At 52.6% G+C, this 19348-nt stretch overlaps 1 protein-coding gene across 3 annotated transcripts in view; it reads left to right on the forward strand.

Moving 5' to 3' along the window:
• The first annotated feature begins 635 nt into the window (after window positions 1–635).
• Window positions 636–19348, forward strand: part of TMEM184B (transmembrane protein 184B) — a 46947-nt gene continuing 28234 nt past the window's right edge. For 2 of the 3 annotated variants that reach the window (XM_046646200.1, XM_046646202.1), the window contains exon 1: window positions 5111–5140. In XM_046646200.1, the coding sequence (XP_046502156.1) occupies window positions 5126–5140 (15 nt within the window). In that variant the 5' untranslated portion in view covers window positions 5111–5125. Of the gene's footprint in view, window positions 771–5110; window positions 5141–19348 lie in introns of those variants that run through there. The other variant, XM_046646203.1, reaches the window with a different exon arrangement.

Here is a 19348-nt window from a genome sequence, read left to right on the forward strand (position 1 = left end):
CACATGAACGTCAGAACTTGATTGGATTTTTTGGTTTTCAGTTAACCTGGGTAAGGCGTGGACCTGGCAAACAGCACTGCGCTAGGCGGCTTGAATGCTATATCAAGAATTTTGCTAGTCAGGCCGTCCAGAGCGCCCAGAGCGAGGTGGGGCAAGAAAGAAGCGCCGCTAAGTGGAGCGGAAAGAAAAAGCCTTTCAATTTCATCTCGCCTAATTGCACACAGGACTTCAGTATAAATTCATTCCACGATTCCACATGCATCCTTCACTCGATAAATAGCCATTATATATTGTTTCATCTTCAAAATAGGCCCGAATGGAGGAAATTAGGGTTAAGAGAAGTGAAGCGCCCGATAGCCGGCGAGTGTCTGGAAGAGAACGTGGAGCCCCGTCTTTGTCCGTGCACCCCAGGAAGCTCTGCGGTGCGCAGGGTTGCAGCGGTCGGATGCATGGAGGGGAGGCGACTCTTGGCCTGTCTGTGAGCGGCGGGAGAACCGAGGTCGCCCCCACCACCCGGTGGAGACCTTGGTTCGGGGCGCGGTCCCTTTAAGGCCGGGCGGGTGATCTCAGCGGCGCCCTCGCCGCCCCGCCCTCCCCGGCGGCGCGCTCAGTGCGCAGGCGCGCCGCGGCGGCACTCCGCTGGGCCCGGGACGCGCCGGCGGCGGCGAGACACCGGGGCATCGGCGCCGCCCGCCCGCCCCGCCCGCAGAGGCCGGCCGCCGCGCGTCGCCCACACGCCGCCGCCGCCGCCGCGGCCATGGGCTCCTGAGGTACCCCGCCTAGGCGGCCTCGCGCCGCAGGCCTGAGGGGGGTGGTGCGGGCTCCCGGGGCCGGGGGCTGCTCCGTTTGGGGGAAGCCTGCGCGGGGTCGCCCCGCGGGTAGCGTCGGCCCCCAGACCCCGGGCGGGGAGGGGACAGAGGCGGGCGGCCTGGCCGGGCAGGGAGGGAGCATCCGCCGCGGCGCCCGTCCCTCCTTGCGTCCCCTCCCCGCCCTGCAGGGTCGCAGGGCCGCCCGTGGGTGTGCCCTGGCCCCCTCCTCGCCTACGTGGCGGGGCCCGCGCCTGGAGTGTAATCGGACCTGCCTGTGGGGGTGGCTGGGGCGAGGGGAGGCGGGTGGATAGGGCCTCTGCAAGTAGGATTGTGTGCGCCCGGTGGGTGTGCTGGCGCCTGGCACGGCGGCCGAGGCGGTGGGGGAAGCGTCCGTGCCCTGTGCTGTGCGGTGGCTGTGATCTGGGAGGGCGGTTGGCCTGGCGAGGCCTTCGGGGATGCCTGCAGGGAGGGTGTACCCGCCTTGCCTTACAGGTCTGCTGTTTGGAGGGGCACTGACGGGAACCTGGGGCTTCAAGGCTGTTTGCCTGGAAGGGGACTACAGAGTCTGGTTTAGGGTGTGTGTATCCATCCTCTGGGTTGTACATTTCCTCCCTGGCCACAGTGCTCTGGATCTAGTGCTGGTTGACTCCAGGCTATGGCAAGGTAATGGGGTTTGGAGGTGGGCCCAAGTATCTATTCCTGATCCATATCCCCTCTGGGCTTGTGCGAGGCCGGACATTACACACACACACTCAGGGCACTGTTGGGGCAAAGCAGGTGTTTGCATGCCCGATACCTGTGTGTGAGGTGAAGCCCATGAATTATGTATCTGTCTGCCCGGTGCTTTATGTAAGGCGAGAAGCAGCAATCTGTGCCCTGGAGGCCCTGGAGTCGTCAGGCAAACAAGCTCACCTGCACCTGCACAGGCGGTGCAGTCTCAGGTGTGACTTCCTTCACAGGTTATGCTTGCAGCATCCCTTCCTTTTCGGCATGCTAGCTGGGCCCCCTCGGCTCTGCACCTGGGGACATCTTGTCGGAGGGTGCTTTGTGTATCAGAGCTGGGACCGTGGGTTGGGAGGGCCCCAACAGCCAGGCCTGCATGCCTGTTTTGTCAGGCCTTGGACACAAACTCATGATGCCCCTGGCATCCACGAGTTCGCAGGTCGATGGGGAAGTCAAACTTGAAAACAAGTAATGATGATGATGTGAAAAATGTAAAATAAAGGAAGTGCAGAGTGGGTTCAGTGCTGGGAGAGGGGGAACGTGGCCAGCAGAAAAGACTGACACAAGGGGATGGCTGAGCTGAAGCTTGAAGGATGCCTGGCATCCGTCTGATGCTTTGATGCTGTCCACATATATTTTCCTAGTTATTTTTCTCAGTGGCCGTGTGAGTAAGAGACTGTTGTTACCCTTAATTGCAAACGAGGGAGCTGAGACCCAGAGGGAATACATGACTTGGTTGTCCGTGGTACCTGGCGGGCCTGGATGGAGTCATCCTTGGACCAGGCCCTCTTGCTGCTGGATCTTGCTGCCTTGTAACTTACTGAGCATCTACTACATACCAGGCGCCAGTCTAGGGGCACAAAAGTCTGAAGATGAATGGGCTGTAGTGCCCAGCCTCTAGGGGCTCCCAGTCCACTGGGGAGATGGACCTAGATGGTGACCCCAGTACAGACAGGGGACCCCGAGAGCCAGTGTGGGTGGAGAAGGCGCTGTGAATCCCTCACCCGCCAGAACCACCAGCAAGCTGCGGTGCCTTTGTACAGCCCTTGGGGCTCTAGATGTGTCGTAAGTCGCTCCCATGTGGTCGTGAGTTATACCAGGACCCCCTTCTAAAGCTCTCCAAGTGTGTGGGAAGAGGAGCTGCAGGGCAGGATGCGGGTGGGTGATCTGTCCTAGTTCACTCGTGCTGGCCGAGTTCTGTGCAGCGCAGGCTTCTGTCTGGAGCCTCTTTTCTTCCCCTCTGCCTTTGAGGTTTTGCTCTTGGTTTCTGGCAGGCTGGCCCAGCTCTCTCCCCAAGAGGGGCTCAGTGCTATTTCCAGTCCCCGCTGTGCTCATTTCTCCCCGTAAATTCCCACTTTCCCTGGAGTGGAAACAGCCTCCGTGAGGCAGAGCACAACCCTTTATTGTTTTGAAACTGAGTAACAGCAGATGCCCTTCTTGCTCTGCGGGGCCTCTAGACTGGGGATTTGCTGTGTGAGTTGTGGAAGGCCAGCAGTTGGGCCTTGGGAGAGCTCTGTGTGGGGTCTGCCGCAGGAATTTCACGGGTGGTAAGCACTTACTGAAGACCTACTGTGTGCCTGGCACCATGCTAGGCCTTGGGGAGGAGAGGCCTGAGTTGTGGGTCGTGCCTCTAAAAGGTATGGTTCGCTGAGAGAGTCCAGCGTAGAACAAATATGTGAGACAGTGCTCTACTTGTGGTCGAAACAGAGGCCCCAAAGGGGCCGGAGGACAATAGGAACAACAGCTCGTTTATTAAGCACTTACTGTGTGCCAGGCACAGTTCAAAGCGCTTTCATGAATTGCTGCATTTCATCCTCCCATCACGCAGGGAGGTGGGAGCGGTTACCTTCACGCTTTGTCGAGGAGGCAGCCCAGGAGGGTAAAGCCATGCTCGTCGGTGGAGCTGAGCTCTGAACCAGCTGGTCTGCCCTCAGAGCCTGTGCTCTTCCCTCACTAACCCTAGGATGTGCCAGAAGTCGTCCTGGAAACAAAATGTCCTGAACCTTGAAGGGCCAGGAGTGCCCGGCCCAAGGAGGAAGGGGGCGTTCTAGGTAGAGGAGCTCATGGGCAGGGGGCTGGAGGCCTCAACTACCTCGTCTCCAGACGTGGCTGCAGAGGGCCTGCGCATGAAGACCTTTGAGGGCCCTGCTAAGGAGTTTGATTTTGGTCCCGGTGTGGTCAACAGGGGCCCCTGAAGGTTTCAAAAAGGAAGTGACATCCTAGGCCGTGTGTTACAAGACAGCACGATCTTCTCTTATCCTTCCTTTATCCCCACAGATAACTCCAAGAAACCGGCTTCCCTCTCCTTCGCTCCTCAGGTCGCTGGCATCCTTTTAGTCCCTCTTGCCTTTCCCTGTTCTTCTAGCAGCTTCTGGTCTTGACCACCCTGTGTGACTCAGGACAGGCCTCTGGAGTCCACTATTGTAATGGTATCTGCTGTAAAACTGGCTTCTGTGGCCGGCTGTGAATTGGCTCCACTGAGCTGGAACTGAAGTTCTGGCTCTCCCAGTTCTCACGGGTCCTCGCTGACGTCTCATGCCATAGGTCTGGGATGGATGTGGGCGGCTCCCTTTCCCAGTCGTGAACTGGGTGGCTGTCCATCATCAGGGTGCCCCCATGCTCATCAGCTCTTTAAATACAGTAGAGGGGAGTGGGGACAGAGCAGGACTTGGGGCCCAGAAGCTGGGTTTAACTACAGCTCCCATGTGTGAGTTGAGCGAGGAGGAGTACCTGCTCTGCCTCCATGCTTAGTTGGGTGGCTGCGGCCAGTGTTCACACCACTGCTCTTGTCGCTGGGCCTTGGGGCTGAAAGACTAGGGGGTCTTTGTAAAAGACCTCTGCTGAAGCCCAGCTGAGGGGGTCCATATCAGGTGTGGGAGCTGACGGGTGTAGGCTGTGAGGGAGGAGTCGGAGAGGTCTGCTGAGTTGAGTGCCTTCACGGAGGAGGCCGAGAACTCAGGAGGGGTACAGAAATGGTCACTGGCAGCACAGGAGAAAGAAATGACCCTTTGGGCACTGGAGACAGAGGGAGATGAGATGCTGAGCCGTCCTGGTGACCTGGAGAGAGAATTGGAGATCCTCACTCCTTTGTTAGTCCTGTGGCCTTGGGCAAGTTGCTTACCAGGTTCTAATTTCCATTCTTTAAAAATAGAGGGAAATGACGCCATTTCCTTCATCTGTAAAATGGGAGTAATAACAGTGCAGCAACCACGCAGGTCGCGGATCGTGACCTGATGTTGGCATGGAGCTGGGCACAGCGCTTGGCACGCAGCACGTGCTCAGTAAACACTGGCTTCTGTTATTACCTTACAGGCCGTGTAATTTATTCACAGAAGAGGTGTTGCACGTCTGCATCCCGGGCCGTGTGCATGCCGGGCCGTGTGCATGCTGGGCCATGCATGGGAAGCTGCCCTCAGAGCTGAGTCCAGTGGGGGAGAGAGACAGCAAGCACAGCAGCAGCTGCTGTTGTCATGGGTGCTCTGAGGGAATATTCAGGCATTCCTGCCTGGGCAGGCACTTCTCGGAGGGGTGGGTGACACGTAAGCTTTCACCATGTATAAGGAGAGAAAGTGAGTTCCAGGCAGAGGAACAGCATGTGCAAAGCAGAGGTCTGTGTTCTCGTCTATAAAATTGTTTGGCACTGGGGCTCAGCATCTGATAGGCCCTCGATAAATGCTAATCAAATGTGACCTTCTTGGCCTCAGAGAGGACAGGAAGGGGGAGAAGTAAAGTGGGAGGGTAATGTGGAGAAAAGAATGGGGTGGTTGCCACGTTTGGAGTTTTCTCATGTTCGCTCTCCGTCGCGTCCACCTCTGCCGAGTGGGATGTGATGCAGGGACCTGAGTGCAGTGCAGCCAAGCTGCCAGCATTCCCAGCAGGGACTCGTTCTCCCACCCGCCTTTGCCTAAGGACTGGGAGGGGGCGCTGGAATTAGGCTGCACACGCCAGCAGCATTTGTTCGCATTCCTGTCTGCTGCCGTTTTAGCGTCCGCGCCTGAAACCCTATGCTTGGGCGGAACGTGGAGGGATGACGCGTGGCCTCTGGTTGGCTGTTTTTCCAGTCTTGGGTTAGTGATGGCTCAGTGTCTGGGATGATGTCTTACACAGAGTAAGTGCTGAAATAGTTTTTGACTAAACAAATGAACAGTTGGATGGGTTAATGTCATTGCCACTCAGGATAAAGCTGGAATTATTCTCAAGAGGTGACAGATATTAAGGCCGATCCGAACAGGATTGGTTATTAGAACTGAGCTGCTGTCAGGAGCTGACAGGGCACGTGAAACAGCCTTGGGTCTGCCCAAGGGCAGGCTCCGTTCCATGGTCTGAGAGGTCCCAGGCCTGCCCTGGGAGGCAGGAAGCCCCACAGTCACCTCCTTTTCCGTCTCCTCTGGGGCGGAAGCCAGAGAGGGAAGATCCCACCCAGAAAACCTTTGTGTCCAACCTGCGTCACTTCCAGCTCTACCGTTTTAAAAAGTCACACACAACTAAGTGAATATTTAATGGAAAGTTTACAGTGTTGATCTCAGTGTTTCAGCCGTTCAAAAACAATAGGCTTCTCTGCTGATTATAGTGAACTAGGAACACAGGAAAGATTGGAGGATAAGAATAAAAATCTCCCCAAATTTCATAACCAAGAAGTAATCACTGTTGAGGTTTGGGTGTATTTTCTTTCTAGGTATAGTCCTGAGTTATCTCATTGTTCTCATAATACCAGGTCATAAGTGCTTACCCGTGAAATTAAAAAGTTAGCCATAGATATAAAAGCGTCAGAGAAGTTCTGAAACAGAGCCCCTGATGCTATGTTTCAAGTTCTGCAGGAAAGATGAGGCCCCCAGGCTTTTTGCTGGATGGCACTCAAGCGTGAGCAGCAGACAGGGCACTGCGCGGTCAGAGAACTTGGTGATGGGGCTTCCCCTACCCCTTTGCCCACCTCCTGGTGCCACAAGGCTTAGGTGAGGTCCCAGGCTAGAAAGCCTTGAGCCCCCCAAGAGGAGGGCCTGGTTTCTGTTTTGGAGGGAGAGCAGGTCTTCACCAACACTTGAAGATGGATGGAGAAGGGTGTGTGTGTGTGTGTGTGTGTGTGTGTGTGTGTGTCCTTTTCCACTAGCAGGTCTTCACCAACACTTGAAGATGGATGGAGATGGGGTGTGTGTGTGTGTGTGTGTGTGTGTCTGTGTCTGTCTGTCTGTCTGTCTGTCTCTCTCTCTCCTTTTCCACCCTGTAATCTGTTTGGTGATCCTCCTGGAGACTCCAGTCTCCTCTCTGGGGAGCCTTGATCTGTGGACCTTGTACCTGCGGGGCGTAGGTGGTCGCAGGATGGCTGTCCTCTACCCCCACCAAGGGAGTGGAGTGAGACCTCTCCACTCTGGAAGTTACTGCATCTGTTACCCTGAAAGATTTTCAGATCAGATGGCCTCCCCACCCTGGAGGACATGTGTGGAGTTTGGTACCTTTGTTTTTTTCCTGCTCCAGCCCCTGTGGAAGCCTGCATGCACCCAGGGAGGCCCTGTCCTGCTGGCAGGTGGCTGAGAACCTCCACTCTGCTGGCGGTGCTGTCCCCGACAGCCCTCTGGGTCATCATTTACAGGAAAGCTCCAAAGAAAAAATAACTAACCCCACGGCTGCTGTTGCTGTAGCCACTGGCAGAGGCTTCTGGTCTCCACCTCTAGCACCTGTGTTTTTTATTCCATCTAGAATGAACAGGGAATCTGAATTCCATCGGTAATCATTTTGATAGCTGTTGGGGGAGGGATGTTTATGAGGATATTAATATTAATTAATACTAACATACTAATTGATAGTAATATTACTAATCCTCACTGGAATTGATGTAGGGCTTTGCAGTTTGCGAATTACATCTTATATACATTGTTTCGGTTAATCTTCTCAACAGCCCTGGAACATTGGAATTATCCTGCGTTTTTTTGTAGATGGATAGACTGAGACTCAGAAGGAGGACTTTGCCTAAGATGTGGTAGAAGGAAGCACCCAGGCTTTTGATTTCGAAACCTGCGCCTTCGCTACTCTGAGTGGCCCCGCAGGAGAGCTGTGCCCTCAGAGAGCCTGCAGTCCCATGGGGAGGTCCAGCAGATGGAACTGATGCTTAGTCTTAGAAAGTGCATAATAGATGATCAGGTCGAAGCTGTAGGGGCCCCAGGAGGCAGCAGTCTGCTCTGCCTGCGGTGGGCTGAGGAGCCAAGGCTCCCTGGGGGAAGGGAGGCTGAGCTGGGGGTGCTGATGGACAGTGGAGGTTGGCGAGGGGGAGGCGGGGAAGGCTTTCCAGGTAGTGGGACCACCTCGAGCACCCACAGAAGCATGAGACACGGGGGTCAGAGGATCAGAGGCCACGCGAGCTCTCCTGGGGCATTTGAGGTCGCAGCCTCACCTCTAGGAGGGGGAAGTATTCTACATGAGTTTGTCCAGGAGTTTTGAACAAATAGGAGGTGTGAGAATCTAGGTTTACCAAAGTAGTACATAATTTGCTTTACAAAGAAAGGTTGATGCGCTGTGCATTGGTTAGAAAACGTTTAATAGCAAGAGCCTCAGTGCGTTTAAGTATGACTTGATTGACAGGAGTTCCTGTCCCTCCCAGCCTGTCGGAGAGGAGCCTGGGCTGGGGGACGGGAAGGCTGGCGACGGTTCTTCCTCTCCAGCACTGGCGTTGGTGTGCTGAGAGGTGTCTTCCACTCGGTGGGGGGCAGAAGACCATTTCTTTCATTCACACTTCTCAGTAGATGGGCTGGATTTGTGGAGGTGGGAGGAAGCCCCGCCCCCTGCTTGCTGCATTTGCCCAGCTGTCCTCACTCACAGGGAGGACACGAGGGATCCAGAGACCCGCCTCCATCCTCCGCCAGCCACCTGCTTGAAGAGTGAGGTTTAGGTAGCCATTACTGTCAGGCTCACATGTTACGTAACATGTGGACACAGCAGTGGTTGTCGTGGTGCTTGAGTGTCTTGCCTGGCTGTGGTGTCCCTACAGCTTGTGCGGCGGAAGCGGCAGGAGGTGCTTATCACTCATATGGGATGGTCAGCCTGGAGGCACTTGACCCTCTTGGGCTCTGCACTCCCACCCCCTCCCCGCCAGGCCTGCTTCTAGTGCACACTCTGTGGCCCGCCTGCTCCTCCCCTGGGCCCTGGCACCTTTGCCCAGGGAGACCAATTATGGCTGGGTGTCATGGTGACTCCAGTCACTGTCCACTCTTCCTCCTGCCCTGGGACCAGGGCGTCAGAGCCCGTCTGTGCTGGGAAGGGCTGAGGGGCTGAGGCAGTCTGGCCCTTCTCTTACAGGTGAGGAAATGCAAGTTCACGGACCAGGGCACTGGGGAAGTTGGGGCTAATCCGGGTCCAGAACCATCTCCTGATGCAGCGCTCTGCTGAAAATGGGGCTTTTCTCTACCGTTTCTTCGTCTGGGCACCCTTAAAACTACAGTGTGTCAGTATTTTTCCCAACAATTTGGCTTATTTCTTAGATGAGCAATTCAGATGTATCCTGTCTGTCCAGCAATGTTTGCAAAATTAGAGATGCTTGCACACTTTGGCCACAGCTGCACTTCCAGCAACTTGCCCCGCAGATGCACTAGTGTGTACACGGAAGGAGGTATCTGCAGGTTAGTCCCTGCTGCTTCATTTGTAATAGCAAAACATTAGAAGCAGCCTGACTGTTCGTCAGTAGGGGGCCAGGGACAAATTATGGTCCCTCTGAGCTGTGGAATACTGTGCAGCCATAAAAAATATGAGGGAGACTCCACGCATGGATGTGGAGTGGTCACCCAGATGGATTGCTGTGAAAGAAGTGGGCGCAGGGCCGTGTACTCTGTGTAGAAGTACAGGAAAATCACGCGAGCATTTGCTCGTGTGTGTTACACAGGGCCTCTGGGGAGTCACAAGAAGTTGGTGGTTGTGGGGCCTCTGGGACGGGCTGGTGCTGGGACGTTCACTGCAGACCTTTCATTCCTTTGGAGTGCCGAATCATGTGGACATAGGGCTGTTTTCAGAAAAATTAAATAAAGTGAAATAAGAACCAGAAGAAGTGTATCCCCACCTCTAGTCCAGCGCAGGAAGATCAAGACTCTGGCCACCCGCTCAAGACCCTCCAGCTTCACTCAGGCCCCTGACCACTGTCCGAGCGGAAATATGTGCTTGGGTCTCTCAAAGGGGCTGGGTGTGAGGGTTGGGGTGTTTCTTGGTAAATCCGACCCCCAGCCCCAGCCCTGGAGAGATGTAGGCGCTCCCCCATGGCCCCTCCGAAACACTGCTTTTGGCGGACTTGTCATCTTAAATCCCTTCTCTCATATGCTCACTTTCTGACCTCTGAAACCTTCAGGGGCTTACCTCCTGACACAAAGATAAAGTCCCTGTCCCAGGCCCTCTTTTTGAGGCCTCTTCTTGAGCCACTCTTGACTAGTCACTCTTGCCTCCGTGATGTCCCACCTGCAAGCCTTTGCTCACGCCGTCCCCTCTGCCTGCCTGCCTTTCCCTCCCTGGCGGTCTCTGCATGCCCAAGTCCTATCTGCCTTTCAAGGCCCAGCTCAGTTTCCGGCCCTGGCGGCCCTCTGACCTCCCCTACTTCTTTATCTGTTCCTCTTGGCTGGCACTTAAGGCTTTTTACATTGTGTCCTAGGTGTCTGATCCCCCGCCCGGGCTGCCGACTCCTTTAGGGCAAAATCCGTGTCATGCACACAGCCCCTGGATTGTTAGCTGTTTGCCGAGTGGGTGAATGGTGGGGCTGGAAGCTGGAGGGGGCAGGGCCTGTTTGACATCTGTGAACCCCAGTGCCTGGCACAGGCAGGCCCAGCCTCGCAGCAGGACAACAGCAGCCTCGTGCCTGAGTGTCTGTGTGCATTCTTTCCTTGCGTCCTCTCGAGGACCCCTGAGCTCAGCTGCTGTGATGCCCCCTTACAGATGAAGAGGGCAGGCAGACATCGCGTCCAGGCCGCACAAAGAGAGGTAGGACTGGAACACAGGTCTGGCTGCCTCCAAAACTGCATTTAATCAGATGATTCTGTCACTTCCTCCAAATCCCGATAATACTGATACCCTTGGCCCACTCTCATTACCTGTCCCACTGACCACAGACAGCCTGTTTTTTGTTTTTGAGGAAGATTAGCCCCGAGCTAACTGCTGCCAATCCTCCTCTTTTTGCTGAGGAAGACTGGCCCTGAGCTAACATCCATGCCCATCTTCCTCTACTTTATATGTGGGACGCCTGCCACAGCATGGCCTGCCAAGCGGTGCCATGTCCGTACCCGGGATCCGAACCGGTGAAACCCGGGCCGCCGAAGCAGAACATGCGCACTTAATCGCTGCACACCCGGCCAGCCCCAGGTATTATTTGAGCTTACTTTCTTCCCTACTCCACTGTAAGCGCTTAAAGGGTTAGTCTTGTCTGAGATACTCTGTAGACTTAGCACATAGAAGGGGCTCAAAGGTATATCTTTATACTTTTAAACTTTTTAAGGAGTTTAACTTACGACAGCAAAGTACACTAGTCTTAGATGTGCCACACAATGGGTTTTACTTCTGTAAGTATCCATATAAATCACTCTCCAGATCAAGCTGCAGAACATTCCTGGGACCCCAGGGGGCTCCCCAGGGCCTCCTCCCTGCGTGACCACTACTCACACCTCATCACTGTTGACTGGTTTTGACCTTCCCGTAAATGGAATCATGCAGAAAATACTCAGTGAGATTGGCCCATGTGTGTACAGCAGTCCTTGCTCTCTGTCGCTGCTGCCTAGGAGTCCGCTGTTTGAATAGATCACTGTTTATCCATTCTCCTGAGGATGGGCGTGTGGGTTGTGGCTAGCCTTTTGCTGTGATAACAGGGCTGCTATGAAATGCCTTGTTTTTGTCTGTGGGACACGTGCAATCGTTGGGGTACACCTGGGGTGGAACGCTGGCTCAGCCCACTCAGTATTTGCGTGAATGAAATTCGGGTTGGGATTTCTCCCCGAGGTCACTGCGGCTGCAGCCGGGCTTCTTGCTGCAGGGGTCCCAGGGCTCAGGCGGGTTAGACAGCCTGCTCCCACGGGGCAGGGGACTGTTGAGCTTCAGGATGCTGCATCTGAAGGGGACCTGTGTGCTCAGTGCTGGGTGGGGTTTAGCTGGCTGGAAAGGGTCACATTTGGAGGGACACAAAATCCAGCTAAAGAGGCTGAGCTTGGCCCCTTGGTTCTTAGTTTGGGAGAAAACTGAGATGATCAAGATTTGGCTTAGTATGTATTAATAAATTGAAAGGCTTAATGACAAGGCTGAATTAAGCAAGGCCTCGCTGAAGGATTTGGATTACTTTGTTGTTCCCTTTTATTTCTGCCCCTGCCCCCACAAGTGCAGGACAGAAACGCGATGGGATAACTTTTCTTTCCTGGTTGAGATTTGTGGGAACTAGGCCCCAGGAGAAGGGGAGCGATGTGGAGCCGCTAGCTGGCCTTGCTTGTCTGTGTTGATTCAGGGGAGTGGGACAGAGAGGGGACCGTGGCCCTCGGGAGGGCATGTGATCCTTTTTCCAAAGGCTCGCGGGGCAGAACTGCCCAGACTCTGGCTGCTCTTCCCTCTAATCCCTCTGGAGGAGGCCCGGGCTGTGGGTTGCTGACCTCCTCTGATGTGGGTCAGCCTCCCCCACAAAGGCAGCCACCCAGAAGTTCACCGAGGCAAACGCCCCGGGAGCAGGAGGACTCTTGTCATCCCCAGGCAGCTGAAGTGGGAGCAGAGTGGCACTTCAGATCAACAGTGCCCAAGTCAAATTCCACCTGGCGAGCTACGTTGAGATGGGAGTTTCTCCATATATATTTTAAAAACGTTTTTTTTTAAATGTATTTAACAAAAATCCCTCCCAGGCTACATTAGTATTCTGGAGGCGTGCGTGCAAATGGAATGCCAGCTTAGCTTGGCCTGCGGGTATGTGGCAACTGCCCGAGTGAGCACTTCATGGCTGCAGCTCAAAAGGGTTTGGATCTGAAACTAATGAATGAAAATATGACTTCAGAAGGTTTAAAAAAGAGCAAACAACCAGAGACAGGACTGGCCTAGGTCTCAGAGTGTGCTGGTAATGTGAATGCCCAGCCTGAAGGATGAAATGGGGGTGAAATAGGAGAGTGGTCACGATAGATAACATTATCTAGTGCTAGGCCGTGTTCTGAGGGCTTTCCTCTGTTAACTGTATTCCTCGCAGCTCGCTCTCAGGGAGGTGTGGCTGCAGCCCTGCTCATATGCCTGCTGAGGGGGCAGGCTCCCATCTCGCGGTCCCACTCCCCTTCAACCAACACAGACAAGGAAGCTGAAGCAAGGCGAGGTGATGGACCTTGCCCATGGATACACGGCTAGTAAGTGGCAGTGCTGGAAGCCAAGTCTAGGTGGTCTGACTCAGAGCCCACCGCTGTCTAGCAATACGGCAAGGGCACTGTGTGGAGCCTTTTACCAGGGGACTGTGGACAAACTCCTTAGCCCTCCCGGCCTCTCTTTCCTCATCTGCAAACAGGTAGTGTTAATTTCCTGCTGCTGCTGTCACAAATTGCCGGAAACGTAGTGACTTAAAATGCAAATTTATCATCTTACAGTTTTGAGGTCAGAAATCCAAAAGGTATTTCACTGGGCTAAGGTGTTGGCAGGGCTGTGTTCCTTCTAGAGGCTCTAGGGGAGTCTGTTTCCTTGCCTTCTGCAGCTTCTAGAGGTTACTTGCATTCTTTGGCTCGTGGCCCTTTCCTCCATCTTCAAAGCCAGCAGCGTGGCATCTTCAGATCTCTCCGCTTCCATCACACTGCCGTCTGGGCACTCTCACTCTCCTGCCTCCCTCTTCTGCGGACCCTTCTGGTTATGTCTGGCTGACCCAGATAATCTGGGCAATCTCTTTATCTCAAGATCCTTAGTTTAAATCATCCCTGCGAAGTCCGTTTTGCCAGGTAAGGTAAAATCTTCACAGATTTAGGGATTCAGGATGTGGACATCCCTGGGAGGTCTTCAGCCTTCTAATAGGAAATCTGGGGATGGCGGTAAAAGTGGGGTATCCCCCAAACATGAAGTAAAAATGACTCTGAGAATAAAATCTAGGCGAGACAGTGAGATGCTTGCTGAAATACCTAAATTCCAAGGCAGGTGGCTGAGTTTAGTGACTACACAAAGTTTTGTAGCTTTTCTGGATGGGTATCTTCAGAGGGTAGTCAGCCAGAAGACATCTTCCCTTGAGAAGGATGCGGGTGGAGGCTGTATGAGGGAAGCGAGCATTTGCGTCACTTGAGTTGTCTAGGGCTTGGTGTGGTTCATCAGGCCTTGCCAGTGCCTGGTTTGAATTTACTCAACACCCCCCCACTTCCTCATACTCTGATGCTGTGCTCTCAAGCGCCCTTCTGGCTACTGGTCTGGCTCCCGGGGCCCCTGCTCGGAAGTGGAGAGAACAGTCATAGACTGGCACTCCTCCTTTTTCTTGTGAGTTGGGTTTGCCTGACCATGATCCCTGGAAGCCTGGCTTTCTGGAGCCATGAGGTGAGCTCCATCCAGCCCTGTGGCTTGGTGGCCCAGCAGGGCTCTGCATCCTGGTGCTCCCCAGGGGCCTGTTACCCCTGCCTGGATGCTCTGATTGCAACAAGAGCCCTTCACATGGCTGTCAGGAGGGCTTTGTCAACTGTAGAGTGCCACGGGTGGTCTGTCAGTCAGGCCACACTGCCCACTCCCACAACCCCCATCTTTAACAGCAGACTGGTCTGCATCTGGCACACCCTGTCTGGGTACACCTCGGCCGAGTGTCTGTCAACATACTGTCTCCATGCCTGTGTCCATGCTGTTTCCTCTGTCCCCAGAGCAATCATTCAGCAACTACTTTTTCAGCATGGTACACAGTCCCTGTCCTCATGGAGCCCTGCTCACAGGTGTTAAGGGAACAAATCTAATCACAATTATGGTAAATGCTGCAGAAGACCAGGGAAGATGTGCCACGTACAAACTGTAATAGGTCATGGAAGGTGATAACTGTCAAGGCAGGTGGGCATAAAGATCTTTTGCGGGGGGCCAAGAGAATGTTCCATTCCCCAGGGTTAGTGTGGTGGAGATGGAGGGTGTTGCAGTCTTAGAGTTGGAAGGACCTGCAAAGGGCAGACATTCATTCGGTCGTTCCCTTATCCAGCCAGAGCATACCTTGTGCTACCTACGCCCAGGCTCTGAGATGGGTTGTGGGGGTCAGAGTTGCATGTAAGACATGACCTCTGACCTCCAGAGGGTTGCAGTCTAGTTGGGAAGAAGACAGGCAAGAGTAAACTACCCTCTGTATGTTCCTCCGGCCCCAGGGGACTTCTCGCCCTGTTTGATTGGGAGCTTCCTTATTCTAGAGGCAGCCAGAACATTGCTAGATTGTTCCAGTTGATGAAAACATCTTTATCTTGGCAGACTCTCGCCTTCGTGTTGCTCCCATCAGGTGAAGCGGGTTGTGTCCTGATGGAGCACATAGAACAAGTCCTTTTGCCCTCCTTGCTGTGGCCTCTCCACGTCGGAAGATGTACGTGAGACAGTGTGACTCAGCCTCCATCCTCTCCCCTCACCCAGCCCATCCCTCCCTCCAGCCAAACATCCAGGCCCTTCAGTTGAGCTCTGGAAAGTGTCAGTGGTGGGGAGGGGACTAAGTGACAGTGTGGAGCAGGTGGCATTAATGCCAGGCATTCAGACAGTCAGTGGATTGATTGATTCTTCTCTTCTGAATCCCTACTCTGTCTGGCCCTGTGCTAGACCTGGAGATAGATGACTCAGGTGTGGGGAGACAGGAACGCTGTCAGAACCGACCTTTAATACTGTGGCTGAGCATACTGCCCCACAGTGGGGCAGGAGTGGGCTGGCCCTTGGGTGAGGCTGTGATGTTTAGGATGATGTGAGGAGTTGCCATTCACCATGGGGACCAGGGCACAGGGCAGGGTGCATTGGCACAGAGCTGGGGGCTACACGTGCAGGGACCAGTGTTGCCTGCACTCGGGGAGGAGGCAGGAAGGGAGGCTGGGACCCAGCTGCCAAGGGCCCTGGGCTCTCTGCAGAGGAGTTAGGACCACCTCCCGCCGTCAGATCCTGACATGTTCTCAGAGGATTTCAGGTCAGGAGGAGGGACGTGGTCACATTTGAAAATAAGGGAAAAAATAAGCCACACTTGATTCCTGATTCCTGCTGCTCGGGAGGACAGTGCAGGCCCATGTCCCTTCTCCACCTTCCTGGAATCCAGAACACTTGAAATCCCAAAGGTTCCTCCTAAGTCTGCAGCAAACTAATTTTGTGGCAAAAATCTGACCTGAATTGATGTGAGACTAATTATGGTCTTTAAAAATATCTCAAGTTTCTCTATGGAAATAATATGTGTTTGGTTTGAGGTACTGCCCAGACCCCTCTGGGGGTGTCAGCATGCACACACCATATACAGCACCATAACCCTTTCTAAAATCTTGAAAACTCTGAATTCCTAAACTCATTTGGCCCAAGGGCCCTGGCTACAGCATGGTGCAGCCAGGAAACAAATTCAGAGACATCCAGTCACCTGCCCAGTTGCAGCTGGGTGGTGGCTCCAAGATTGCAGCTCAGTTTCCCTGACTCAGAGCCTAAGACAAAGTAGGCTGTGGCCTGGCCTCTTGCAGTGTGCAGGGCAGTGTGCAAATGAGGACACAGGTGTGAGGCCACCGGGAGAGAGGCTGGACCGAGTCTTGACTGCTTTCTGTCTGACTCAGCCTGGGACGGAGGGAGCCAGCTGGACGACACAGGTGTAAGGACAGAGAGGCAGAGGAGCTGGGGAGAAGAGGGGAGCGTGTCAGGGCCTGGCTTTCCCCCTGCTTTCAGCCCCGCTCTTCGGCTTTCCTTACTCACACATACCTATCAGTAAAAACCTTTTGGGGCACGCACCCCAATATATGGGTGTCGATGTAGTTACTATATACGTATGTCACTTCACTGTTCTACTACCTACATCCTAGAACCTACACCAAAATTAGAAATCACAAGATGAACTAAAGATGTAATAATTTAAAAAAAATTTTTATTTTCTCGGTGGTACAAAAACCTTCTGGCTTTGTATGCTTGATTATTTTTGGAAATTGTGCGTTTACGCTCTGGGAGAGAGCAGTTGGAAGGTCTGGCTTGACATTCAGTTTGTTTAGCTGCTTGGTCTTAATGGCTGTTCTGCCGGGGACATGTAGCTGCACACAGGAAACGCATCACTGGCTTGCTTTCTAAATCAGGTTACTCGTTTTCCCGTCCCATCCACTGAGTATGTGGAGGATTTGTGGAAATTTGGCTAGTACATTTCCATCCTCCCTGCTGCCAATCAGATGTTTTTGTAAACTAAATGGAAGGTATTTTATTTTAAAGTTCTTAACGCATGAGTCCAAAATCCACTCGCTTTGGAAATTTTTAAACAGATTAGAAAATTCTGTTACGTAGGTTTTTAGGAGTTCAGAAATGAGAGTTTTTGTAAGTTACAGACTTACATTGTTTTCGGTAACAAAATCCTGCGACAGTAGAAAGATTTCCCAATGTCCTTGCCCAGAACGCTGTGCCCTAGCCTGGCTTTCTTTCAAGGAGCAGCTCCTTTCTCAGTGTTGGGATGACGTGCCTTTCTCATCGGGGGACATATTCAACACGTTTAAGGACGTTTTGAAAACGTCACTGGGAAGCATATCTGACAGCCAGTGGTCATAGAAAAAAGTGGGCAAATTTGCAACAGTTTTTTTTTGTAAAAGAAACATGTGATGAACTCAGTTGTTAGGTTTGACAGGTTGTTTTGATTGCTTTTCTACAAGATAACCAGTCAGTGTCTGATAGGATTTCCTGCGTCATTGCCCATCTCATTGCAAATTTTGTGGAAAATTCTGCTGTTCTACTGTCTAAAGCTTGTTATTGTGGAAAATTTCAAACACACAGAAGTAGAGCAAATAGTATAATGAGTTTCTACCCATCAGTCACTCAGCTTCAACAGTTAGCAATGTCTTGCAATCTTGTCGCATCTTTCTCTCTCCCCCTTTTACACAGTAAATCCCAGACATCGTGTTATTTTTCACCCTTAAATAGTTCAGGATGAGGGACCAGCCCGGTGGCGCAGCGGTTAAGTTCGCACGTTCCGCTTCTCGGCGGCCTGGGGTTTGCCAGTTCGGATCCCGGGTGCGGACATGGCACCGCTTGGCACGCCATGCTGTGGTAGGCTTCCCACATATAAAGTAGAGGAAGATGGGCATGGATGTTAGCTCAGGGCCAGGCTTCCTCAGCAAAAAAGAGGAGGACTGGCAGTAGTTAGCTCAGGGCTAATCTTCCTCAAAAAAAAAAAAAAGTTCAGGATGCATCTCTACTTGATGACGACTTTGTGTGTGTGTGTGTGTGTGTGTGAGAGGAAGATTCACGCTAATCTAACATCTGTGCCAGTCTTCCTCTATTATGTATGTGGGATGCCCCCACAGCATGGCTGAGGAGTAGAGTAGGTCTGCACCCTCGATCCAAACCTGCAAACCCAAGCTGCCGAAGTGGAGTGCATGGAACTTTAACCACTTGGCCACAGGGCTGGCCTCTGATAAGGACTTTTTAAAAACCTTTTTGGCTACAACTAAAGACCCACAACTAAAATATACAACTATGTACTAGGGGGATTTGGGGAGAAAAAGCAGAAATACAAAAACCAAAACAAACATTTTTGTTTTGAAATAATTAGAGGCGCAGGAAGTTGCAAAAATAGTACATAGAATGCCATGCGCTGTTCATCCCCCAGTGGTGACGTCTTACGTCACTTAAACCAGGAGTGGGCATTAGCACAGTGCCGTTAACCAGACTGCAGGCCTGATTCACTTCTCACTGTCTATACGTGTGTGGTTCTGTGCGATTTTGTCACCCGTAGACCAGCGTAGCTACCACCACTCTCAAGATCCACAGTGTCTCAGCACCTGGAGGGAACTCCCTGTGCTGCCCTCTTTGTGTTTGTGCACACGTGTTCCTTGTTGTCCTCTGCCAACCACTCATCTGTTCTGCATCTTTATCGATTTGTCATTTTGAGAATGTTGTGTAAATGGAGCCAGACAGTATGTGACCTTTTGGGTTTAGCTATTTTCACTAAACACATGTCCTCGAGCGCCATCCACATTGCTGCCTGTATCAGTAGTCTGTTCCTTTTTGTGCTGAGTGGTATCCCGTGGTCTGGGTGCACAGGGTTTAACCTTTCATCTGTTGAAGGACATCTGGATTGTTTCCAGGTTTTGGCGATTACAAATACAGCTGCTGTGAACATTCATGTGTAGGTTTTTGTGTGAACGTAAGTTTTCATTTCTCTAGAATAAATGTCTAAGAGTGATTACTGGGTTGCATGGTGAGTGCATGTTAGTTTTATAAGAAACTTCCAGTTTTCCAAAGTGGCTCTACCATTTTATATTCCCACCAGCAATGTGTGTGATGTCCAGCTTCTCCGCCTCCTTGCCACCCTTTGATGTTGTCAGCAGTTTGTATTTATGAGTGTGTGGTGATATCTCTTTGGCTTTCGTTTGTGTTTCTCTGGTGGAATGATGTTGAGCATCTTTTCATGTGCTTATTGGCCCTGAATCCTTCTTGAGTAAAATGTCTGTTCGTGTCTTTTGCCCATTTTCTAATTGGATTGTTTGTTCTTTTACTGTTGAGCTTTGAGCATTCTTGCTATGTTCTAAAAGGTAGTTAATCAGATATGTGGCTTGCAAATATTTCCTGCCACTATGTGGCTTGTCTTTTCATCTTGACAGAGTCACAGCACAAGTGTTTCTCCTTTTTGTACAGTCCAGTTTATCGGTTTTTCTTTCATGGGTCGTGCTTTTGGCGTCAGGTCTAAGGAGGCTTCGCCTAAGCCTGGGTTT

Source organism: Equus quagga, chromosome 19 (genome assembly GCF_021613505.1).
Source record: "Equus quagga isolate Etosha38 chromosome 19, UCLA_HA_Equagga_1.0, whole genome shotgun sequence".
NCBI classification, from domain to species: Eukaryota; Metazoa; Chordata; class Mammalia; order Perissodactyla; family Equidae; genus Equus; species Equus quagga.